The 20,897-nt window shown below is 44.7% G+C and overlaps 1 protein-coding gene across 1 annotated transcript in view; it reads right to left on the reverse strand.

Annotated features, from left to right (window-relative positions):
- The window catches only part of LOC122807832 (RNA-binding protein 5-like), a 1,001,232-nt gene that overhangs the window by 674,271 nt on the left and 306,064 nt on the right, over positions 1-20,897 (reverse strand). Inside the window, exon 10 of the mRNA XM_044078931.1 lies at positions 14,203-14,300. Coding sequence (XP_043934866.1) covers positions 14,203-14,300 — 98 coding nt within the window. The remainder of the gene's footprint in view (positions 1-14,202; positions 14,301-20,897) is intronic.

Raw genomic sequence — 20,897 nt, forward strand, 5'->3', positions numbered from 1 at the left:
CTGTGACCACCACAGAAACTCCTGTTGTAGGCAGGGAATGACAGATATCATTGCGTCCAAGCTGTGGCTGTGTTGAGACCATACACTTTTTAAGTACCACTAATTTCCTCATACGCTGCTTTGCAAATGGTATTAGTAGTATGCAAGATGCCATGAAGCCCAAAGCCTGCAGAATTTTTCTTGCAGTTAATTGGGTCTTTGCCAATGGTTTGAAATATTGAGTCAGCTGTAGTTGCTTGTCTGGCGTCAGATAAGCCTTCTGGGCCGTTGTGTTCAAGCTGGCACCCAGGAATGTCATTTTGTGAGGGTACTAGTTTTGATTTCTTTTCGTTTACTGTGTACCCCAAGCAGTTTAGTAGATGTTTTACAAAAGCCAGATGATGTAAGAGAATGTCCTTGCTTTCTGCTTGGATGAGGCAGTCGTCCAGGTATGGGTATATTTGAATTCCTCTGTCTTCAGTATGCAATTACTGGTGCCAGGCATTTTGTGAAGACTGTGGGCGCAGTAGATACGCCAAAGGGCAGTGCAGAGAATTGGTAATGGGTTGAACCTGCAATGAAACGGAGGTATCTTCTGCAACTTTGTCTGATAGGGACATGCAGGTATGCCTCCTTGAGGTCCAACGTTACTAGCCATGCCTCCTTGCCCAACATGGGAAGAAGCTGCTGTAATGTTAGCATCTTGAATTTGGGTACTTGTAAGAATGCGTTTAAAATTGAAAGGTCCAGAATAGGTCTCCAGGCATTGTCCTTTCTGGGCACTAGAAAGAGTCTTGAGTAAAATCCTTGGCCTTGCTCTCGATTAGGTACCAGTTGAATGGCTCATGTCCATGAGAGCTGTAATTTGTTTTTGTGCCTCTGCCCATTGATATTGTGGCAGGTTTGGCATTCCTCTCTTCATTGGCAAGGTGTGAAAATGGAATCTGTATCCTCGTGAAATTATGTCTAGGACCCATTTGTCCTTTGTGACCATGTGCCAGTTGTCTGAAAAAAGTGCGAGTTTTCCTCCCAAGGGGGCTGTCAAGAGAGAGATGCTTGGCCGGATGAGGTGCAAAGTCATTGAGTTTGCCTTCTGGTAGATTGGGACCCGTCTTCTCCTCCCTTCTGTGTTGTAGTGCCCCATTGGCGAGGTTTGTACTGGGCTTGTGGTTGTCCTCTGCCTCTTGGGCGTCTGTATTTACCCCTCTGTGGTCTGTCAGTAGCTGGAAAGGACCAATTTTTGTTGGCCAGTTTCTGCTGAAGCGAGGGGGCTGTACATGTAGGAAATCTTTGACTGTCTGCATAGATTTTGCCTTGTCCTCTATTTTCTTTAAGACGTCTTCTGCTTTAACTCCAAAAAGAACATCCTGCTGCAAGGGAGCATCTAGAAGCTTTGCTTTAACATGATCAGGCAGAGTTTGTTCCTTTAACCAAGCATGCCTACGTATAACAGACCCAGTGACAGCTGCTCTGCAGGAGGCCTCCAGAGAATCAAACCCACATTGTAAGGTGCGTTTGTCCACCTGTTCAGTTGCATGCAACAGATCCTGCATTTCTTTCAATTCAGACTGTTGAGGGAGGGTAGTGATTCTTTGCTTTAACTGAGAGATTAGAAATTGCTGATACTTAAGCATGTGAAATTGGCAATTTAGTGCCCTCATAGCTAGTGTGGCTGAGGTGTAAACCTTTTTCCCCCACCTGTCTAGTGCTCTGGAATCCCTTTCAGAGGGTACAGGATTTTTAGCCATAGAAACCTTAGCCCCTTTGGGATCCTGGGAGATTGTCTCTGGGTCAGCAACAGGACTTTTGTATAGAAATTTGTGGGAATCAGGCACTCTATAGTATCCAAGTAAACATCATCCACAATGTCTAACACGGGTGGGATGGCAAGTGGTCTGTGCTGGGAGAGTAAAAAGAAACTCTCTGAGCCTTTTCTTCGAGTCAGAATAGTCCTGACCTTCCCAGTGGAAATGTTCCCTCATAGTGTGTAAAGTTTCCCCAAAGGAGTAGTCTTCAAGGAGGAGAAGCTGAGGGAATGGAGTCCTCAGCATCAGAATCTTCATAAGGGGAGAAGGAGTAATCTTGGTCTTCAGAGGAGGCTGAAGAAATGGACACTTGTTCAGAGGATGCATAATCTTCCTCTTGTCTAGGCCTTTTTTGTCAGGAGGAGGCTGGGGAACCCCTGATTAAAGAAATCAAATCTTCAGCCATTTTGAGCATCTGTTTCTTAGGCATTGGGCCTTGAACAGGGGACTGAAGTGCAGTCCTTTTAGATTTAATAGGAGTCTTCGTCTGAGGAAACGTTTTAATGGTGAGCGTCCGTCTGAAAACGCCTTTAGAAACCAATAGCGTTTCTGCAGCACCGATATCTTTATCAGCAATTTCGTCAGTAGGGCCTGAACAAAAAGGTTGCGTCGGCCTGGTACATTCCGCTAAAAGTTCCAAAGCGGTCTCGGGTTCCATATCCGCGGTAGTCAGGGGTTGCGTCGGAGCCTCACTGAAGACCGGAGACCGGACCAGCCAAGGCCTCTGAATCTGGCTTAGGCCTGGGCTGTCTGTCCTTATCCTTGCGTTTTTTGTGCACGCCAGTAATCGGTTGCTCCGACGGCATACTGTAATTAAATTTTCTACCGAAGTAGTGTTGTGCGAATCAAAGTGTCTTAATAGTACGTTTATTAAACCTAGCACAAAAACGACAACTAGTGACGTCGTGGTCTGGGCCTAAGCAAGTTATGCAATAAGAATGAAAATCCTTGAGGTATTTGCTTCCCACAAGAAATACAATTGTTAACTTTTTCTGACATCGGTCTGAGGCAAGAAAAGTTTCCCCAATGGGGTACTTAGCTTTATAGAAGACTTCGGTCTGAAATTCGAATTCGAAAATCTCAGGAGTCGGCCGACCGGCACTTGCGAACTGCTCCTGCTTCGGGCACCGCACGGCAAGAAAGACTGAAGAAAATGGCGTCTGTTGCAATATTTATACCCCTGGTGCACTGACGTCAGGGAAGAAGCGACAGCAACCGACGCCGGACCAAGACTTTGGAATTCCGGCCAACTGTGGGACCACCTGACGACAGGATAACCCAAGTGTGATGACTGCAGCAGGGTAAAGTACAGTTTTGTACCTACCATAAATGTAGATGTTCGAAGATCCACATTGCTGCAGTCCTTACACTTGGGTATAAGGGTATAAATGCGCATGACCATATCCTCAGTCTTTTCTTGCCCCAGATGTCAGAAGACCCTAGACAGGGTAAAATCAAAAAATTACCAAACACTAAACACCCCCACACCCAAACTATGTACAACTTCTAACAATTATCTAATAAAGTACTAACCTAACCACACACCCCTAAACACAGAGGGAAATGTGGATCTTGAACACCTACATTTATGGTAGGTACAAAACTGTACTATGTTCTTCATCTCACATTGCTGCAGCCCTTACACTTGGGTAGATTCCCAAAGCAGAGGTAAGGGAGGATGGCAAATCAAATAGAAGCAGGAGCTGTCAAAATGCCCTGTAGAATAGCAGTGGCAAACCCAGCCCTAGATTTAGAGTAGAGGGGAAGGTGGTAGTGCTTAGAGAAAGTATGTACTGAACTCCAAGTAGCTGCCTCCAAAATGTCCTTAGTTGACACTCCTTAGAAAGGCTGTAGAGGTGGCAGTAGCCCTAGTGGAATGAGGTCTGATCCCTGTTGGGATCTGCTTGCCATGCTGAGAATAACAAAAAGAAATGCAAAACCCAATCCATTTAGAAAGAGTTTGCTTTGACACAGGCTTACCCTGAGTACCTAAAGCAAAAGAAACAAACAACTGTTGCGACTGCCTGAACCCCTTAGTCCTATCTAAGTAGTAGCGTAACTGTCTGTGCACGTCCAAAGTATAAGATCTTTCCCCTGTTTTGGGGGTCTGCATAAAAGGTAGGTAAATTAATAGATTGGTTTAAGGACACACTTGAGACCACCTTAGGCATAAAGGAAGGGTTAGTGCGTAAAGATACCCTATCCTTATGGAAGATCAAGAAAGGCTCAACAGCCATAAGGGCCTGCAACTCAGAAACCCTTCTTGCAGAGGTAATGGCCAACAAAAAAGCAGTCTTCCATGACAAATATTTTAACTCAGCCGTAGCTGCAGGCTCAAGGTGGCAGAGTGAGCATTGAGGTCCCAAGCTGGAGTAGGTCGTGGAGGTCTTATGTTCTTTGCCCCTCTGAGAAATTGCTTGAACATGAGAAAACAAAGGTGGATCACAGTCATAGTGAGCTGAAATTGCTGCAGCATGAATTTTAATGGAAGAGAAGGACAAACCCTTGTCCAATAACTCAGTAAGATATAGAAGAGCCACACTTAAGTCAGGCTCAGAAACATCCACACCCTTTGCTGCACTCCAAAGCAAAATCTCTTCACTTTCCTTGTACTAGGTCCCCTAGCTTCCATAATCACATTCAAAACTTGTTGAGGAAGTTGAGCCCTGCTATGAGCTAAAACAGGATATGCCATGCTGTGAGATGAAGAGTGAAGCTTGACATTGAGTAAATGATTGAGATAACAGTTGTGGTTTCCTTATTAGATTTCTTAGTAGTCTATCAGGATCATTCTTGGTTTGTCCTGGCTTACCTTTAGCAAGAACCTTTTAGAGTAGAGAAGTTCCAAGCTGCCTGGTGTATCCTTTTTTGCAAAAAACTTTGGGCTGGTGTGGTTTAGGGAGAGAAGCACACAGATCTATGTCTGGTGTTCCCATGCATGATTTGCCTGTAACACATCTGCTAAGGAGTTCTAGAAGTAATTCCTTGAAAGCTGTTAATGCAAACTGACTGCTAACATCTCCTTTAGGTTGATATGTAGATGTTGTAGTCATTGGAATGACAGTGTGATGTGATAGTTGTTGGAAGTAAAGGGAAGATTCTTTTTGTTTGTCCGAGGGGTCGTCTCACACCCAGAAAGCACATGTCTGTTATCACATACTTTAAATGCTGTAGAAGTTCGCCCCCTTGCTGGAGCCAGAATCAGGCAAAAAGCTATCACTGGAGCCAGGACCTTTGTAGATCTGGGTGCAGGGATAAGCCAAAGGCAATGCAGCAGAGAATTAATGTGAAAATCTCCTCTCTCGAAAAGATATCCTGCAGCCCTAGAGTGATAGGGACATGAAGGTAAGCCTCTTGGAGATCCAAGTTACCATCCAGTGATCCTTGCCCAGGAGGGTAAAAGCTGTTGCAATGTCAGCATCTTGAACTTGGGACTGTTGAGGATAGGTGTTGAGGATAGACAAGACAAATCCAGGTCTCCACGTGTTCCCTTTTTAGTTGGTAGGGTAATATGGTGAATAAAAGGCCCCTGCCCTTTCTAGGCACCGCAACCCCCAGGTGTGCCTGTCCTGATGCGTCAATTTGTGTCCAATTTGTGTGAGCTTGGGGTTGGTTGGGGGGCAACTGGTAAGGTATGCCCTTCTGGAGGTATGGAAATAAAATGTATGGAAATAAAATGAATGATATCCTATGATATCCAATACCCATCTGTCTTTAAAGGTGCTGCGAAAAGTGAGTTTCTTAAGTGTAAAGCTGTCTTGAGAGGTGAGGTGGTTCTTGAAAGGACTGTCCAGTTGCTTGGGTTGGTCATTGTGAGTTCTGTCTGACCTGACCTGCCCTGCCCTCCCCCTGTGTGCAGCCTAAAGTCCTAGAGCTACCCCCCTGTGGATCCCTATGGACCTGAGTCCTGGGACTTACCCTAATCTGTTGAATCAAAGAAGGAAGTTGAACACCAGCTCTTTTGCTTGTAAATATCCTACTGTGTGTCCTGTACTTTCTTTTTAATAGCTTTCACAGTGCAAAATTCTTCCATGTCTTTCAAACAAATAAAACTGCTAACACATTAACATGTCAAAACACATTGACAGAATGTGTTCAAGTAATCCAAGACAGTACCCTCCCGTAGGCGTCTGCTAAATTTCTGGACAGCTAAGTAACCACAGAGTAAGGACAGCTTACAGGCCAACCACCAAGAATGGGCCTGGACTTGTTCAAAAACACATGTGGGTGAATCTGCTCCCACCTGTTCAGACAGACACCAACTGTGAGATAACATACCTTTCACTTTTTAACTTGAAAGATCTACCTTAGACTTCTTCAAGCCTTTGTAACAGTCATCATGATGAACATCTGTACTATGTTCTTTGTGTTTCACTGTTGCAGTCATTACACTTGGGTTGAGTCCCAAAGCTATGGTTGGGAGGCTGGAGCTAAATAGCATTAGGAGCGGCTATGAGGCCCTGCAGAACTGCAGTGGCAAAGCCTGCCCTGGATTTAGAGTACAGTGGTAAATGATAGTGCTTTGTAAAGGTGTGCACTGAACTCCAGGTAGCAGCCTCTAAAATGTCTTTGGTTGGTACTCCCCTGAGGAAGGCTGCTGAAGTGGCTGCTGCTCTGGTAGAATGTGGCCTAATGCCCTTAGGCACTGGCTTGCCATATTGTGAATAGCAGAAATGAATGCAGTGGCCTATCCACTTTGAAATAGTCTGCTTTGAGATAGCCTTTCCTTGTGATCCTGCAGCATATGCCACTAGTAGTTGCTCAGTCTTTCTGAAAGCTTAGGTTCTGTTCAAGTAGAAGCGTAGCTGTCTGTGTATGTTCAAAGAATGCAGAATTCTCTCTCCCTTATTCTGTGGGTTTGGATAAAAAGTAGGCAGATGAATAGTTTGGTTAAGGGCCACACTGGACACTACCTTAGGCATAAATGTTGGGTTTGTCCTCAGAGAAACTCTGGACAAAAAATGATAAAAGGTTCCACAGCCATGAGTGCCTGTAGCTCAGACTCGTCTTGCCAAGGTTACTACTAGGAGCAGAGCTGTTTTCCAAGATAAAAACTTTATATCAGCTGTAGCGGCTGGCTCAAAAGGAGGCAGAGTGAGTGTTTTCCAAGATGTAATTGAGGTCCCATGCAGGTATTGGTGATCTCCTTGGAGGCCTTAAGTTTTTGGCTCCTCCGAGGTATTGCCTTAAAGGATGAGAAAAGATTGGTGGCTCTGTATTGTAATGAGCCGAAATGGCAGAGGCATGAGTTTTAATTGATGAAAAGGATAGGCCTTTGTCCAACATCTCAGTTAAGTATTGCAAAATCTGAGGAATATTTGGTACTGCTGTGTCAATTCCTTGTGCCTGGTTCCAGGCACAGAATCTCTTCCATTTTCCAGCATAAGATTTTCTAGTACTATGCCTCCTAGCCTCCAAAATGACATCCATCACCGTTTTAGTGAGAGGAGTGCTTTGTATGACTACATTATTCGCCATGCTGCCAGACTTAAGGTTTGGAGTTGGCTGTGCAGGAACTGATTGTTTGGTTGGGACAGTAGGTGAGGTACTTGAGGTAATGTCCAGGCTGGGCAATGAGACAAGTTCCTTAGGATTGGATACCAGTACTGGCGTGACCAGTCTGGGGCAATCAATATCATTTTTGGCTTCTCTTGTCTGACCTTTAGGAGTACCTTGGGGAGGAGAGGCAGTGGAGGAAAGGCATGTACTGTTAAGTTTTTCCAGCTGAAAGATAGGGCATCCACTTTACATGCTTGTCTGTGATAAGTCCTTGTGCAGAATCTCTGTAGTTGGCAGTTGTGAGGAGAGGCAAATAGGTCTATGTCCGGGCATCCCCATTTCCTTGTTATGTTGAAGACTAGTGGATCCAATTTCCATTTGTGGGGATCCATGGGGTTTCTGCTTAGTTCGTCTGCCAGAGTATTTATCTTTTCTGGCAGGAATTGTGCCTGCAGATGTACTTGGTAAGTCAATGCTGTGTCCCACAAATTCATAGCTAGTCTGCACAGGGGGTAAAGAATGACAGTCTCCCTGCTTGTTTATATACCACGACTGTGGTATTGTCTGTCTATCAGTAGTTGTCCCGGATGAAGTAGGTCCTTGAGGGCTGTTAGGGCATTCTGAACAGCTAGCATCTCTTTTTGATTGATATGTAGATGCATTTGGGTGGCGGACCATATGCCTTGAAATACATCTTCCTGCCATGTGCGCCCCCCAGGCATAATTTGATGCATCCATTGTCAATGTCTGTCTGGCTGGGGGTAAGGTGAATGGCTGCCCCTTGTTCTAGTGACAGGCCTTCGCCCATCGAAACTCCTGTTGCAGGCAGGGAATGAGTAATTATTGTTTCCAGGCTGTGGCAATGCTGAGTCCAAACACTTTTTAGGTACCAATGTTGTTTTCTCATATGCAGTCTTGCATATGGAATTAGTAGAATGCAGGTTGCCATGAAGCCCAAAGCCTGCAGAATGTTTCTTGCAGATAACTGGGCCTTTGTTGCCAACAATGTGAAGTAGGTAGTCAGTTGCCTTTGTCTGGCGTGAGATAAGCCATCTGGGCAGCTGTATTTAAGCTTGCACCCAGGATTATCATCTCTTGAGAGGGCACTAGTTTTGATTTTTGTTCGTTGACTGTGCACCCTAGTCATGGTAGTAATCTTTTTACAAACGCCGGATGCTGTAGTAGAATGTCCTTGTTCTCTGCTTGAATGAGGCAGTCATCCAAGTAAGGATATATCTGAATTCCTCTTTGTCTGCAGAATGCAATTACTGGTGCCAGGCACTTTGTGAAGACCCTGGGCGCAGTAGATAAGCCAAAGGGCAGTGCAGAGAATTGGTAGTGCATTGAGCCAGCTTTGAATCAGAGGTATCTTCTGCATGTTTGTCTGATTGGGACATGCAGGCATGCCTCTTTTAGGTCTAAAGTCACAAGCCAAGCCTTCTTGCCCAGCATGGGCAGAAGCTGCTGTAAGGTCAACATTTTGAATTTTGGTATATCCAGATGTGTGTTTAGAATAGATAGGTCCAGTATTGGTCTCCAGGCTTTGTCCTTTCTGGGTACCAAGAACATTCTTGAATAAAATCCTTGTCCCTGCTCTTGTTCTGGTACTTGTTGAATGGCCCTCATGTCCATGAGGGATGAGACTTGTTTTTGTGCCTCTGCTCATTGGTTTTTTGGTAGGTCTGGCCAACCGTTTGCCCTTGGCAGGGTATGAAAGTGAAACTTGTAGCCCTGTGACACTAAGATCCATTTTTCCCAGGTCGTGTGCCAATTTTGAGAAAAAAGTGCTAGTTTTCCCCCTAAAGGTGCTGCCAGAAGATAAGTGCTTGGTGTAGGCAGGGGGAAGTCATTGGGTCTGTTTCCTGTAAGGCTGTGATTTGTCTTCTCCACTTTTGGAGGTAGAAGCACCCCATTGTTTAGACCTGTATGAATCTTGGGGCTGGGATCTGCCTCTTGTGGTCTGTCTGACACTGGAAAGGACCAATTCTTAGTAGGCCAGTGTCTGCTAAATCTTGGAGGCTGTACCTGCAAGAAATCCTTGACTGTTTGCATAGATTTAGCTTTGTCCTCCATTTTCTTTAACACCTCTTCTGCTTTAACACCAAAGAAAGTATCATGCTGTAATAGAGCATCCAATAATTTTGCTTTAACATGATCTGGTAAAGTTTGTTCCTTTAACCAAGCATGCCTCCTAATGACAGAACCCGTGACAGCGGCCCTACAGGAGGCCTCCAGAGAATCAAAACCACATTGCAAAGTATGCTTTCCAACTTGCTCAGCTGCATGCAATAAATGCTGCATTTCTTTGTTTTCTGCACCTTCAGAATTTATCAACATTTTCTGTTTAAGCAGTGACACAATATATTGCTGATATTTGAGCATATGAAACTAACAATTTAAAGCTCTTATAGCCAAGGTAGCAGAGGTGTAAATCTTCTTTCCCCATCTGTCTAATGCCCTAGAATCCCTGTCGGAGGGGGTAGGGTTTTTTGCAGTGGATGCTCTGACCCCTTTGGGACCCTGAGAGATGGTTTCTGGGTCAGCAGCAGAGTTCTTAAAAAGGAATTTATGAGAGTCAGGCACCCTGTAGTACCTGTCCGGCTTAACAGGAGCTGGAGGTAAGGAGTCAGGAGTTAGACTGGACTCTCAACATACATCTACAATGTCTAACCCAGGCGGAATAGCTAGGGGCCTGTGTTGAGGGAGTAAAAGAAAGTCCCTGAGCCTTTTCTTAGATTCAGAATAATCTTGGCTCTCCCAGTGGAAATGTTCCCTCATGGTATGCAAGGTTTCCCCAAAAGAATAATCCTCAGGAGGAGAGGCTGAAGGGATAGATTCTTCAGGAACAGAATCCTCATAGGGAGGAAAAGAGTATTCTTGATCAGAAGAGGAATCTGAAGAAATGGAAACCTGATCTGAAGATTCATACTCCATCTCTTGCCTAGGCCTCTTATCAGGGGGGGGGGGGGGGGGGGGGGGATGGGAACCCCTGATCAAAGTAATTAAGTCTTTGGCCATTTGGAGCATCTGTTTTTTGGGCATGGAGGCCTGACCATGAGGCTGTTGTACTTGTTTCTTTGTCTTTAAAGATACTTCAGTCTTTGCCTTTGTAACTGGAGTCGCTTTAATGTACAATTGAGTAGGTCTGAAAACACCCTCAGAAGCAGATGCCTGCTCAGCGGCTCCAGACCCATCTTCGGGAATAGTTTCCGAAGGTCCAATACCTTGAGCTTCCAGCGGCCTAGGCGACTCCACGTGGGAATCTGTTGCAGCCTGCGGGTCCAAAGTAGCGGCTGCGAAAGCACTTCACAGAGCCGATGAACCGGCAACTGGCTTAGAAGAAGCCTTGTAGTCAGTTTTAAACCTCGGATGCCTGTCACTTTCTTTGTGTTTCTTGTGAATTGCGGTAGTCGGTTGGATATCCGACAGCACAGTGTAATTAAATCTTCTGCCAAAATAGTGAAAAGCAAAATCGCTTTATAGTGCACTGGTTAAATCTAGCACAAATCCGACAACAAGCAATGTCGTGGTCAGGGCCTAGGCAAGGAATACAGTAAGAGTGAAAATCCTTACGAGGTATTTGCGTCCCACAAGAAACAATTATTACCTTTTTCTGACATCAGTCTGGAGCAAGAAAAAAGTTTTCCCCAACGGGGTACTTAGCTGTTAATGAAGACTTCGGATCTGAAATTCGAACACGAAAATCTCATGAGTCGGACGACCGGCACTTGCGAACTGCTTCTGCTTCGGGCACCACTCGGCAAGAAAGACTAAAGAAAATGGCGTCAGCTGCAACTTTTATACCCCTGGCACACTGACATCAGGGAAAAGGTGACAGCAACCGACGCCGGACCTAGACTTTGGAATTCAGGCCAACTGAGGGTAGCCTGCCAGCAGGATAACCCAAGTGTAATGACTGCAACAGTGAAACACGAAGAACATTAACCCTGGTTAGAGAGTTAAGAAGCCAACTGTCTAAATCTTGGAAACACCCACAAACCTAGCAGTCAGACGTTGACACCAATGGCATGCATTTGGTGAACACTCAGGGGGGGGCTGTGTCAAGACCGAACCGATAGGCACTGGCTTCCAGACAGGAACTGAAAAATCTGCTGGACTGCTTTGCCTCATTATCTTGATATGATAAGTAGGCATCCTGAAGATCTACAGAGCACATCTAATCATCCGTCCTCAGGACAGGTAGGGTGGACTGAACTGTGACCATCTGGAACTTTGTTTTACAAACTAAATGAGGTGGCTTGGGTCCAAATCTGGTCCGAAGGACCCAGTTTTTTTTGTTAAAAAAAAAAAGTACAGCTGTTTAAGAACCTACCATGACAGATGCTCTTCTGATCAACTGCTGCAGTACTCCTGACAAATGAGTAGTCACTGCTGACATCCAGCTGAGTTACCAAAGCCATACCTTCTCTGGGTTGTACATCTGATGTAAGATACCAATTCGTATGCACGGGAATATAAAGACATATGTATGAGCATGGATCCTCAGACCATTTCACCACCAGCCATAACACTAGTTAGTTCTGATAACCCAAAGGTGGAATGGGGGGGCAGAAAACATTGGATCTCACGTTAAATTTAAACTCTGACTACATCAAAATGACAGTACAAAAATGAACATATAGGTTCATAGGTGTGTATTAGGCTAATGGCCCTGGAGCCTTTACAAGCCTAGCCCACAGAATTGCCCTGGCACTGTGCCGCTAGACGTTAGTTCCCAGTGTCTATCAAGTAGAGCCACTGGAGTGATCCCCGGGGTGAACTATTACCCATCTACTCAAGATTTCTCTTGAAGAGGGACAGCGAGGTGTTCTGCTTGACATGTATGGGAAGTCTACTCTAGAGCACGGGCAGTGTCTGGGTGACGAACCTGTCCCTCCAGCATGTTTTACTGATTGTGGTAATGAGATTGAGGTCGCTGGAGCTTGTGGTGCAGAGGGACTGGCATTTCTTTAGATGTAACATTTCTAAGAGCTGGGTCAGACAAGGCTTTGCAAGTCCAGCAGAGATCGCCTCTAAGTAGGAGATGAGACAGAATAGCTGAAATCTTTTGGTTCTGTCCGTGTAGGACATATGTTTAACGCCTAGGATCCCCTTCATGAGGTACTTCTCTGGACTTTCCAGCTGCTGCAGGTGTCTAGTGAAGTACGTGCCAAATGGGGCATTATACTCCATGACTGGTCTAATGAGGGAAGGGTAGAGAGAGACAATGACCTTTCTTCCTGGATGCAAAACCCTCGCTAATGAGACGTGCCACACAGGACTTTCAGACCACAGTAGCAATGCGGTGGTCGAAGAAGAGGTTGCTGTCAACCTGCATCCCCAGATCTCTTATAATGCCTTCAGTGTTCAGTGGGCTCCCATCAATGTGGTAATTAGTGGGAACAGAGTTTTTACCAATGGGGATGAAGACGCATTTTTTGGTGTTATGTTTAAGGCCATGGTTTCGACATCACCTTCTGAGAAGTAGATACCGAACAGGAGAGGACCAAGGACCGATCCCTGTCTGACTTGGAGTCCACTACTTTCACACTGTGATCTGCGAGCCAATTTGCAACCCACCTAGTGATATATGGGTTGATGCCTAGTTTGGTGAGTTTATCAATAATTCCCAAGTGAGGAATGGTATCAAAGGCCTTGGCCAGAAAGAGGTAGTCTGTATGCACTGACGTACCTTCATCCACAGGTCTGGTGACTGACTCAAAGTCAACCAGGTTGACCAGGCATGATCTCCCTTTCACAAAGCCAAAAATTGTGTGGGGTCTAGAGTTTGGAGATTTCATACATCTTTGTTAAATCAGGTCCATGATGATGCGCTCCATAGCATTACATATTACACTCGCCAGGCTAATAGGGCGATAACTGCCAGGCTCTGTAGTCGCTCCTCCTTTATAGAGAGGGATGACTAGAGCAGTGCACCATTCGGTAGCGACAAAGCCTGAGGTGAGGCTGTGACTGAACAGGGCATACAGATGTGCTGCCAGTTCGCTTTGTAGTTCACGTAGAACACAACCAGGGATACTATCAGGTCCCATGGAAGCTGTATTCTTGGCCTTGGACAATACTGTAGCACAGGTTAAAGCTGCAATGCTGGGTGCCTGGCATTCTTCCGGTACTGATTGGCCCTTTAATGGGGACAGAAGGGTAAAGTTGGCACTGAATCCGTCGGCCAGTATGTTGGCAATATCGGTTGGCTCAGTACAGGAGGTACCATTGTGCAGCAACTCAGAGCAAATCTGGGTATTGCCGTGGAGATTCTTGATATAACTATATAAGGCTCCGACTGCTTTTAGTGTTTGCCGTAATTCTGCCTTCATAGCTGGCTTTGGAGGATTTGATGCGGGATCTCAACTTTTTATTGAGGCTAATAAAGGAGTTTTTCCAGTCTTGGGACTTCACCTTTTTCTACAACAATTTCTTTCTTCTGTTGTAAAGTTTATTAATGGCAAGGGACCACCAGATTGGCTTTTTTTTTTTTTTTTTTTTTTTTTTTTTTTTTTTTTTTGAGGACAGCATCTTTTTGAGGACAGCATCTTGGTTCTGTTGGGTATAGCTAGTTCCATGCATTTATGTACATGTTCGTACAGTGCACTGGTGTATGATCCGGCAGTCATGCAGCTATTTTCCATTGGCATGGGTGCCGTGAAGTTAACCACCTCTGTTTTAGGAGCCCAAAGTCAGCTTTGGAGAAGTTTTTCAAGGTGATTAACTTCGTTGCGGGGGGGGGTAGATTTCCATGATTAGTTTATGGTCAGATTTGACCAGGGAGGGATTGACTATTGGTGTAGAGCAACGGTCACCCATATTAGTAATAACCACGTCAAGGATGTTGCTTCCTAAAGTTTTTAGACTGACTACATCTTTCTCTACTAAAGAAACCAAACAAGTTAAAAAGGCATACTTTCTTGCACTTCTTGCAAAGTCTACGCCAATAGTTTTGCCATCAATCTTCAGTGGTGGTTGAAGAAGCTGCAGCATCTGTAGCAGTTGTGAGGCTTCCTATGAAATGAAGCAGAACAAAATGAGCAAAAATACAAGTCAAAAGTCAAACGTTCCCATGCACCCAACACTTGACAGCATTTTAAATCCCTAATGCAATGTCTTCTATTTCATGGAGGAACCAAAGAGAGCTGCATAACTACAGAGGAGCTCCCATCAAAGGAAACTACGGATTATAAGCACCAATAGTACTTTGTCCACCCCCAAAGCAATTTAAATAGAAAAAGCAAAAGCAAATAAAGGTCACATAGCACTATGCATCTTATTGCTTAAAGAACCAGAAACCAAACTACTGAACAAATGATAAAAAAAAAAAAAACAACAAACCTAAGTATTCACTATGAGGGGATCTCACTGTGGGGGAAAAAAAATCAACGTACATCAGAAAAGCTCCTCCCAAAGGAAAAGCCACTCCCTAAAGCTCCTACCTGCTGAAATTCTAGCACTAAGCTTCAAACACATGAAGTGAACACAAATTGTAACACAAAGTTGAATGTATACCAAAGTGGGAATATTTTCTTGCTAATGTCAGCCAGCTCAGGGACCACCTCGGGACTTAAAGCCATTTATGCCTTCAGTGACAAACCATGAACAAGCATGATGCATGCTTCTGCAGCTCCATATACTACAGACTTTCAAGCCAAAACTGCAGTAAGTTTCACCGCACGGCATCATGGTAGTAAATCTTATGTATATTTAGTCACAGACCATTAAAACTTCCAACTCTCTCTCTGCAGGTCTTACTCCAACATTAAACCAAGCAGACATACCACTAATGGACTCAAACTCATTTAAAATATTTTATGAAACCTACTAAATTTTCATATTTTAATGTATTACTTAGTACCAAGACTACCACAAAGAAATTAAAAATATTTAAATAAAAAAAGTACAATTGCACAAGAACTGATTACTGCTATATTTCAAAATGTTGGATTATCTTACAAACCAAAGTCAAAACCTTCCATAAAGGCATATGTCCGACATATAACCTAAGCCTGCAGGCTTAAGGGCACATAAGCAGACGTATGAAAGTGAAACCTCAAACTATCTTAAAAAAAACAGGAAACCTGGGAGACACCAAAGGACACCAGGTAGGTACAGGTCAAGTTCAGCTAAGAAGGGAGAAGGAAGAAAACTGGCCCCCTCAGTCTACGAGAAAATTAGATTAAAGATAAGGGGGAAGGGAGGGTGGTAAGGAATACTGCAACAGTGATCAGCAGGACATCTACCAAGTCGCAGCTTCTAAGATGGCTCTCAAGTTGACACCTTTGCAAAATGCTCCAGAAGAGGCCACTGCTCTAACTGAATGTGCTTTTGCTGGCTGAAGGTAAAGCTCTGCCATTGTTAGCTTATTTATCCACTTGCATCTGCATTCCAATGCCCGTTTCCCTGTTCTTAATGTCCGCCCCACACTCACAAAGATGTTAAGCTAAAACTTCTGAAAATCTAATCTACTTAGACTGACTCGTAGCCAGAATCATAGGCCTAGAGCTCCAATATTGGCTTTGACTGGATCCTTCTCTTAGCAAGCCTGCTATCTCCAGCACACAGCTATGCCATTCAGGGTCTTTTACAGCAAGACTCCTGAGAGATGTGGAAAGCACTAAACAGAACAAGCTTTTCACCAAAAAAAGGAAAGGAGAGCAAGAGCTTTTATTTCAATTCTGCTTAAATACATTAAATTGCACTTATACCCGTGTAGTGCTGCTACTTTCTGTATAGTTAACCTTTTGGGGCTAAAAAAAAGGGGGGGGGTGTCAGTAAATCTTTTTACTTTGTTTTTTAGTTTAGTCTTGCAGCTTCATTTGCAGTAATGGAAAGATTGCGTTTATAAATTATACTGCATTTTTATCTCCATAAGTAGAATTACTTGTGAAAATTAGCAGTTTGTATTTTGAACCCTGTCTGGGGCTTCAGTCTTGTAATTTCATTCGCAGTTGAGGCAGAAAGTACAGTTGTGTACCTACCATAAATGTAGATGTTAGAGTGTATTCACTGTTGCAGTCATTACTCTTGGGTTATCCTGCTGGCAGGCTACCCACAGTCGGCCTGAATTCCAAAGTCTAGGTCCGGCGTCGGTTGCTGTCGCCTCTTCCCTGACGGCAGTGCACCAGGGGTATAAAAGATGCAGCCAACGCCATTTTCTTCAGTTTTTCTTGCCCCAGATGTCAGGTGCCCCCAAAATGATAGGCTAAAAATTATGCCAATAATTATGCACGCAGTAAAATAAACATTTCCTTCATCTACAAGCAAATACACCACATAGGTTGTATGAGATAGAGAAGTATAGGCAAGTCCCAGCAAAGAAAAGGGGGATGGTGGGTGGGTAACCTGGACTGCAACAGTGAATACACTAACATCTACATTTATGGTAGGTACACAACTGTACTATGTTCATAGTGTTTCACTGTTGCAGTCATTACTCTTGGGTTGAATCCCAAAGCTGAGGTTGGGAGGCTGGGCCTAAATAGGCTTAGGAGAGGCTATAAGGCACTGCAGAGGCGAAGCCTGCTCTGGATTTAGAGTAGAGAGGTAAATGGTAGTGCTTTCTAAAAGTATGCACTGAACTCGAAGTTGCAGCCTCTAAAATGTCTTTGGTTGGTACTCCTCTTAGAAAGGCTGCTGAAGTGGCTGCTGCCCTGGTAGAATGAGGCCTAATGCCCTTGGGCACTGATTTGCCATGTTGTGAGTAGCAGAAACGAATGCAGTGGCCTATACATTTTGAAATAGTCTGTTTTGAGATGGGCTTTCCTCGAGATCCTGCAGCATATGCCACTAAACGTTGCTTAGTTTTTCTGAAAGCTTTAGTTCTGTCCAAGTAGAAGCGTAGTTGTCTGTGTACGTCCAAAGAATGCAGAAGTCTCTCACCCCTATTCTGTGGGTTTGGATAAAAGGTAGGCAAATGAATGGTTTGGTTAAGGGCCACACTGGACACTACCTTAGGCATAAATGTTGCGTTCATCCTTAGATAAACCCTGTCTGGATGGAAAATGATGAAAGGTTCCATAGCCATGAGTGCCTGTAACTCTGAAACTCGTCTTGCAGAGGTTACTGCTAGGAGCAGAGCTGTTTTCCAAGATAAAAACTTTATTATCAGCTATATTGGCTGGCTCAAAAGGTGGCAGCGTGAGTTTTTCCAAGATATAACTGAGGTCCCATGCAAGTATTGGGGTTCTCCTTGGAGGTCTTACGTTTTTGGCTCCTCTGAGGTACTGCCTTAGCAATGGATGGGAAAAAATAGGAGGTTCCGTATTGCAATGAGCTGAAATGGCAGAGGCATGAATTTAATTGATGAAAAGGATAGGTATTTGTCCAGCATCTCAGTTAGGCATTGTAAAATCGGAGGAATATTTGGTACAGATGTGTCAACTCCTTGTGCCAGGTTCCAAGCACAGAATCTTTTCCATTTTTCTGCATAAGATTTTGTGGTACTGGGCCTCCTGGCCTCCAAAATAACATCCATCACTGCTTTAGAGAGAGGTGTTTTGAATGGTCACATTATCTGCCATGCTGCCAGACTTAGGGTCCTGAGTTGGCTGTGCAGAATCTGTTTCACTGGGTCAGTAAGTGAGGAATTAGAGGTATTGTCCACGCTGGGCTTGGGCCTTGAGACAAACTTTTTAAGATTGGGTACCAGGGCTGGCGTGGCCAGTCTGGGGCAATCAGGATCATTCTTGGCTTCTCGTCTGACCTTTAGGAGTACCTTGGGGAGAAGAGGCAGAGGAGGAAAGGCGTATACTGTTAAGACTTTTCCAGCTGAATGAAAGAGCATCCACTTTCCACGCTTGCTTGTGAGAAGTCCTTGTGCAGAATTTCTGTAGTTGGCAGTTGTGAGGGGAGGCAAATAGATCTAAGTCTGAGCATCCCCATTCCTTTATCATGCTGAAGACTTGTGGATCCAGTTTCCACTCATGGGGATCAGTGAGGTTTCTGCTTAGTTTGTCTGCCACAGTACTGTTCTTTCCTGGCAGGAATTGTGCTTGCAGGTGTACTTGATAAGTCAATGCTGTGTCCCACAAAGTCATGGCTTGTCCGCAGAGGGGGTAGGAATGTGTGCCTCCCTGCTTGTTTATGTACCACATGACTGTAGTACTGTCCGTCCTTATCAATAGTTGTCCTGGATGGAGAAGATCCTTGAAAGCTGTCAGGGCATTCTGAACAGCTAGCATCTCTTTTTGATCGATATGTAGATGCATTTGGCTTGTGGACCATGTGCCCTGAATACATTTTCCTGCCACGTGTGCTCCCCAGGCATAATCTGATGCATCTGTTATTGACTGCCTGGCTGTGGGTAGAGTGAATGGCTGTCCCTTGTTGACCATTGAAACTCCTGTTGCAGGCAAGGAATGAGGGTAATTAATGCTTCCAGGCTTTGACAATGTTAGAGTCCACACACTTTTTAGGTACCATTGAAGTTTCCTCATATAGGTTCATACTAGGCTATCTGCCCTAGGGCATTTATAAGCCTAGCCAGAGTGTGTATGGCTTTCGCCTCCCATATTAAATTAATTTTGCTATGCCCTTTTTCAAGGTTAGTATACTGTGCCTCTGTCAAACAGTGACACAGAAGTGATACCCGGGGTAAACCTACGATCTCCCATCCACTCATCAAGATTCCTCTTGAAGAGAGTCAATGAGGGACTCTGCCTAACCTGGACTGGGATTTTATTCCAGAGTGAAGGGAGCCTCTGGGTTATGAATCTGTCCCTCCAGCATGTCCTATTTATTTCAGTGCTGAGGTTCAAGTCCCTCGAGCGCGTAGCTCGATGGGATTTGGATTTTCTGAGGTGCAGCATGTCCATTAATTCCAGGTTGGACATGGCTTTATATGTCAGGCACAGATCGCCTCTGAGCAGGCGGTATGCCACTGAGTAGAGCTGGAGTTTCTTTAACCGGGCAGCATACGGCATTTGTTTGAGCCCCTTGATCCTCTTGGTGAGGTACTTTTGGGGTCTTTCCAGTTGCTGCAGGTGTCTGGTAAGGTACATCCCAAAAGGGGCATTGTACTCAATTATGGGCATGATGAGGGATGAGTAAAGAGGCACGATGACCTCCCCTGATCTAGATGTGAATCCCTTCATGATTAGGTGGGCTATATAAAATGTTTTTCTAACCACTTCGGCCACGTGGTTGTCAAATGAGAGATTGCTATCAACTTGGGTCCCCAGGTCCCTAATTACTTCTTCTGTACTTAATGTATTACCACATATGTGGTAATTTGTGGGCACTTTGTTTTGCCAAAGGGGATGACTATACACATTTTGGCATTTAGCTTGAGGCCATGGCTCTGGCACCAGTTGTCCGTTTCTATGAGGCCCTTTTGGAGGATGTTTGTGTCGGCTGGAGAGTCTATTATGGCGCCCAGTTTGCAGTCATCTGCAAACTTGGTCAGCCACAGTCCTTCTATGTTGGTCTGTACCTCCGAGAAATATATACCGAACAAGAGAGGTCCCAGGACTGAGCCTTGTGGGACGCCACTTGTAACTGGTTTGGAGTCTGACATGGCTCCAGCTATTCTAACCATGTGGGTTCTGTCCTTGAGCCAGTTTGCAACCCATCTAGTGACATAGGGGTTTATATATTTAAGCTGGTGAGCTTATCTATAATGCCAGAGTGGGGTATTGGATCAAAGGCTTTTGCGAGGTCCAGGTAGACTGTGTGGACCACCTTCCCCTTGTCAATGGCCTTGGTGACTGTTTCAAAGTAATCGACCAGGTTCAAGAGGCAGGATCTGCCCTTAAAGCCGAACTGGGTAGGATCCAGTGTCTGCAGGTCCCCAATATCTTTATTTATAAGGTCCATGATGATCCTTTCCATAGCTTTGCAGACCAAGCTAGTGAGACTTATGGGGCGATAGTTTCCAGGATCCGTTGAGGCACCACCTTTGTGGAGATGGACCACTGTTGCTGTACGCCACTCTTTGGGTACATATCCTGTAGTAAGGCTGAGACTGAACAGTAGTTTTAGGTTTGGGTTTAGCTCTTCTTGGAGTTCATGTAGGACGCAGCCCGGGACACAGTCTGGTCCCATCGATGCTGTGTTTCTTGCTTTGGAGAGGGCAGCTCTTACCTGAGCATCTGAGATGTCAGGGGGGAAGCACTCTGCTGGGATAGATATTAGCCCTTTTGGTGGGGAGGGGGGGGGAGAAGTTTGCGCTGAACCTGTCAGCTAGGATGTTGGCAATGTCTGTGGGTTCAGTGTATTTTTGTCATTTTGGACTAATTCTGAGCATATCTGGGAATTCCCACCCAGGTTCCTAACATAACTAAAGAAAGCCTTGTGATTATCCTTAGTGTCCTGTGCAATTTTTCTCTCGAAGCTGGCCTTAGACGATTTTATGAGTGCCCGTAGTTTTTTTGCTAATACTGATCAGAGATGCCTTCCCTTTTTGGGATTTTGCTCTATCATGTAGTAGCTTCCTCCTCCTATTGTATAGTTTGTTTATGGCTGGGGTCCACCAGACAGGACATCTGCCTTTGGAGGATTGGGTCTTGGTTTTATTTGGGATTGCATGATCCATACATTCCTGAAGGTGTTCATAGAATGCGTTTATGAAGGATTTTGCAGTCTGGGACGTATTATCCACAGGCCCGG

Source organism: Protopterus annectens, chromosome 7.part1, assembly GCF_019279795.1.
Source record: "Protopterus annectens isolate FY-2018-M chromosome 7.part1, PAN1.0, whole genome shotgun sequence".
Lineage (NCBI taxonomy): Eukaryota > Metazoa > Chordata > Ceratodontiformes > Protopteridae > Protopterus > Protopterus annectens.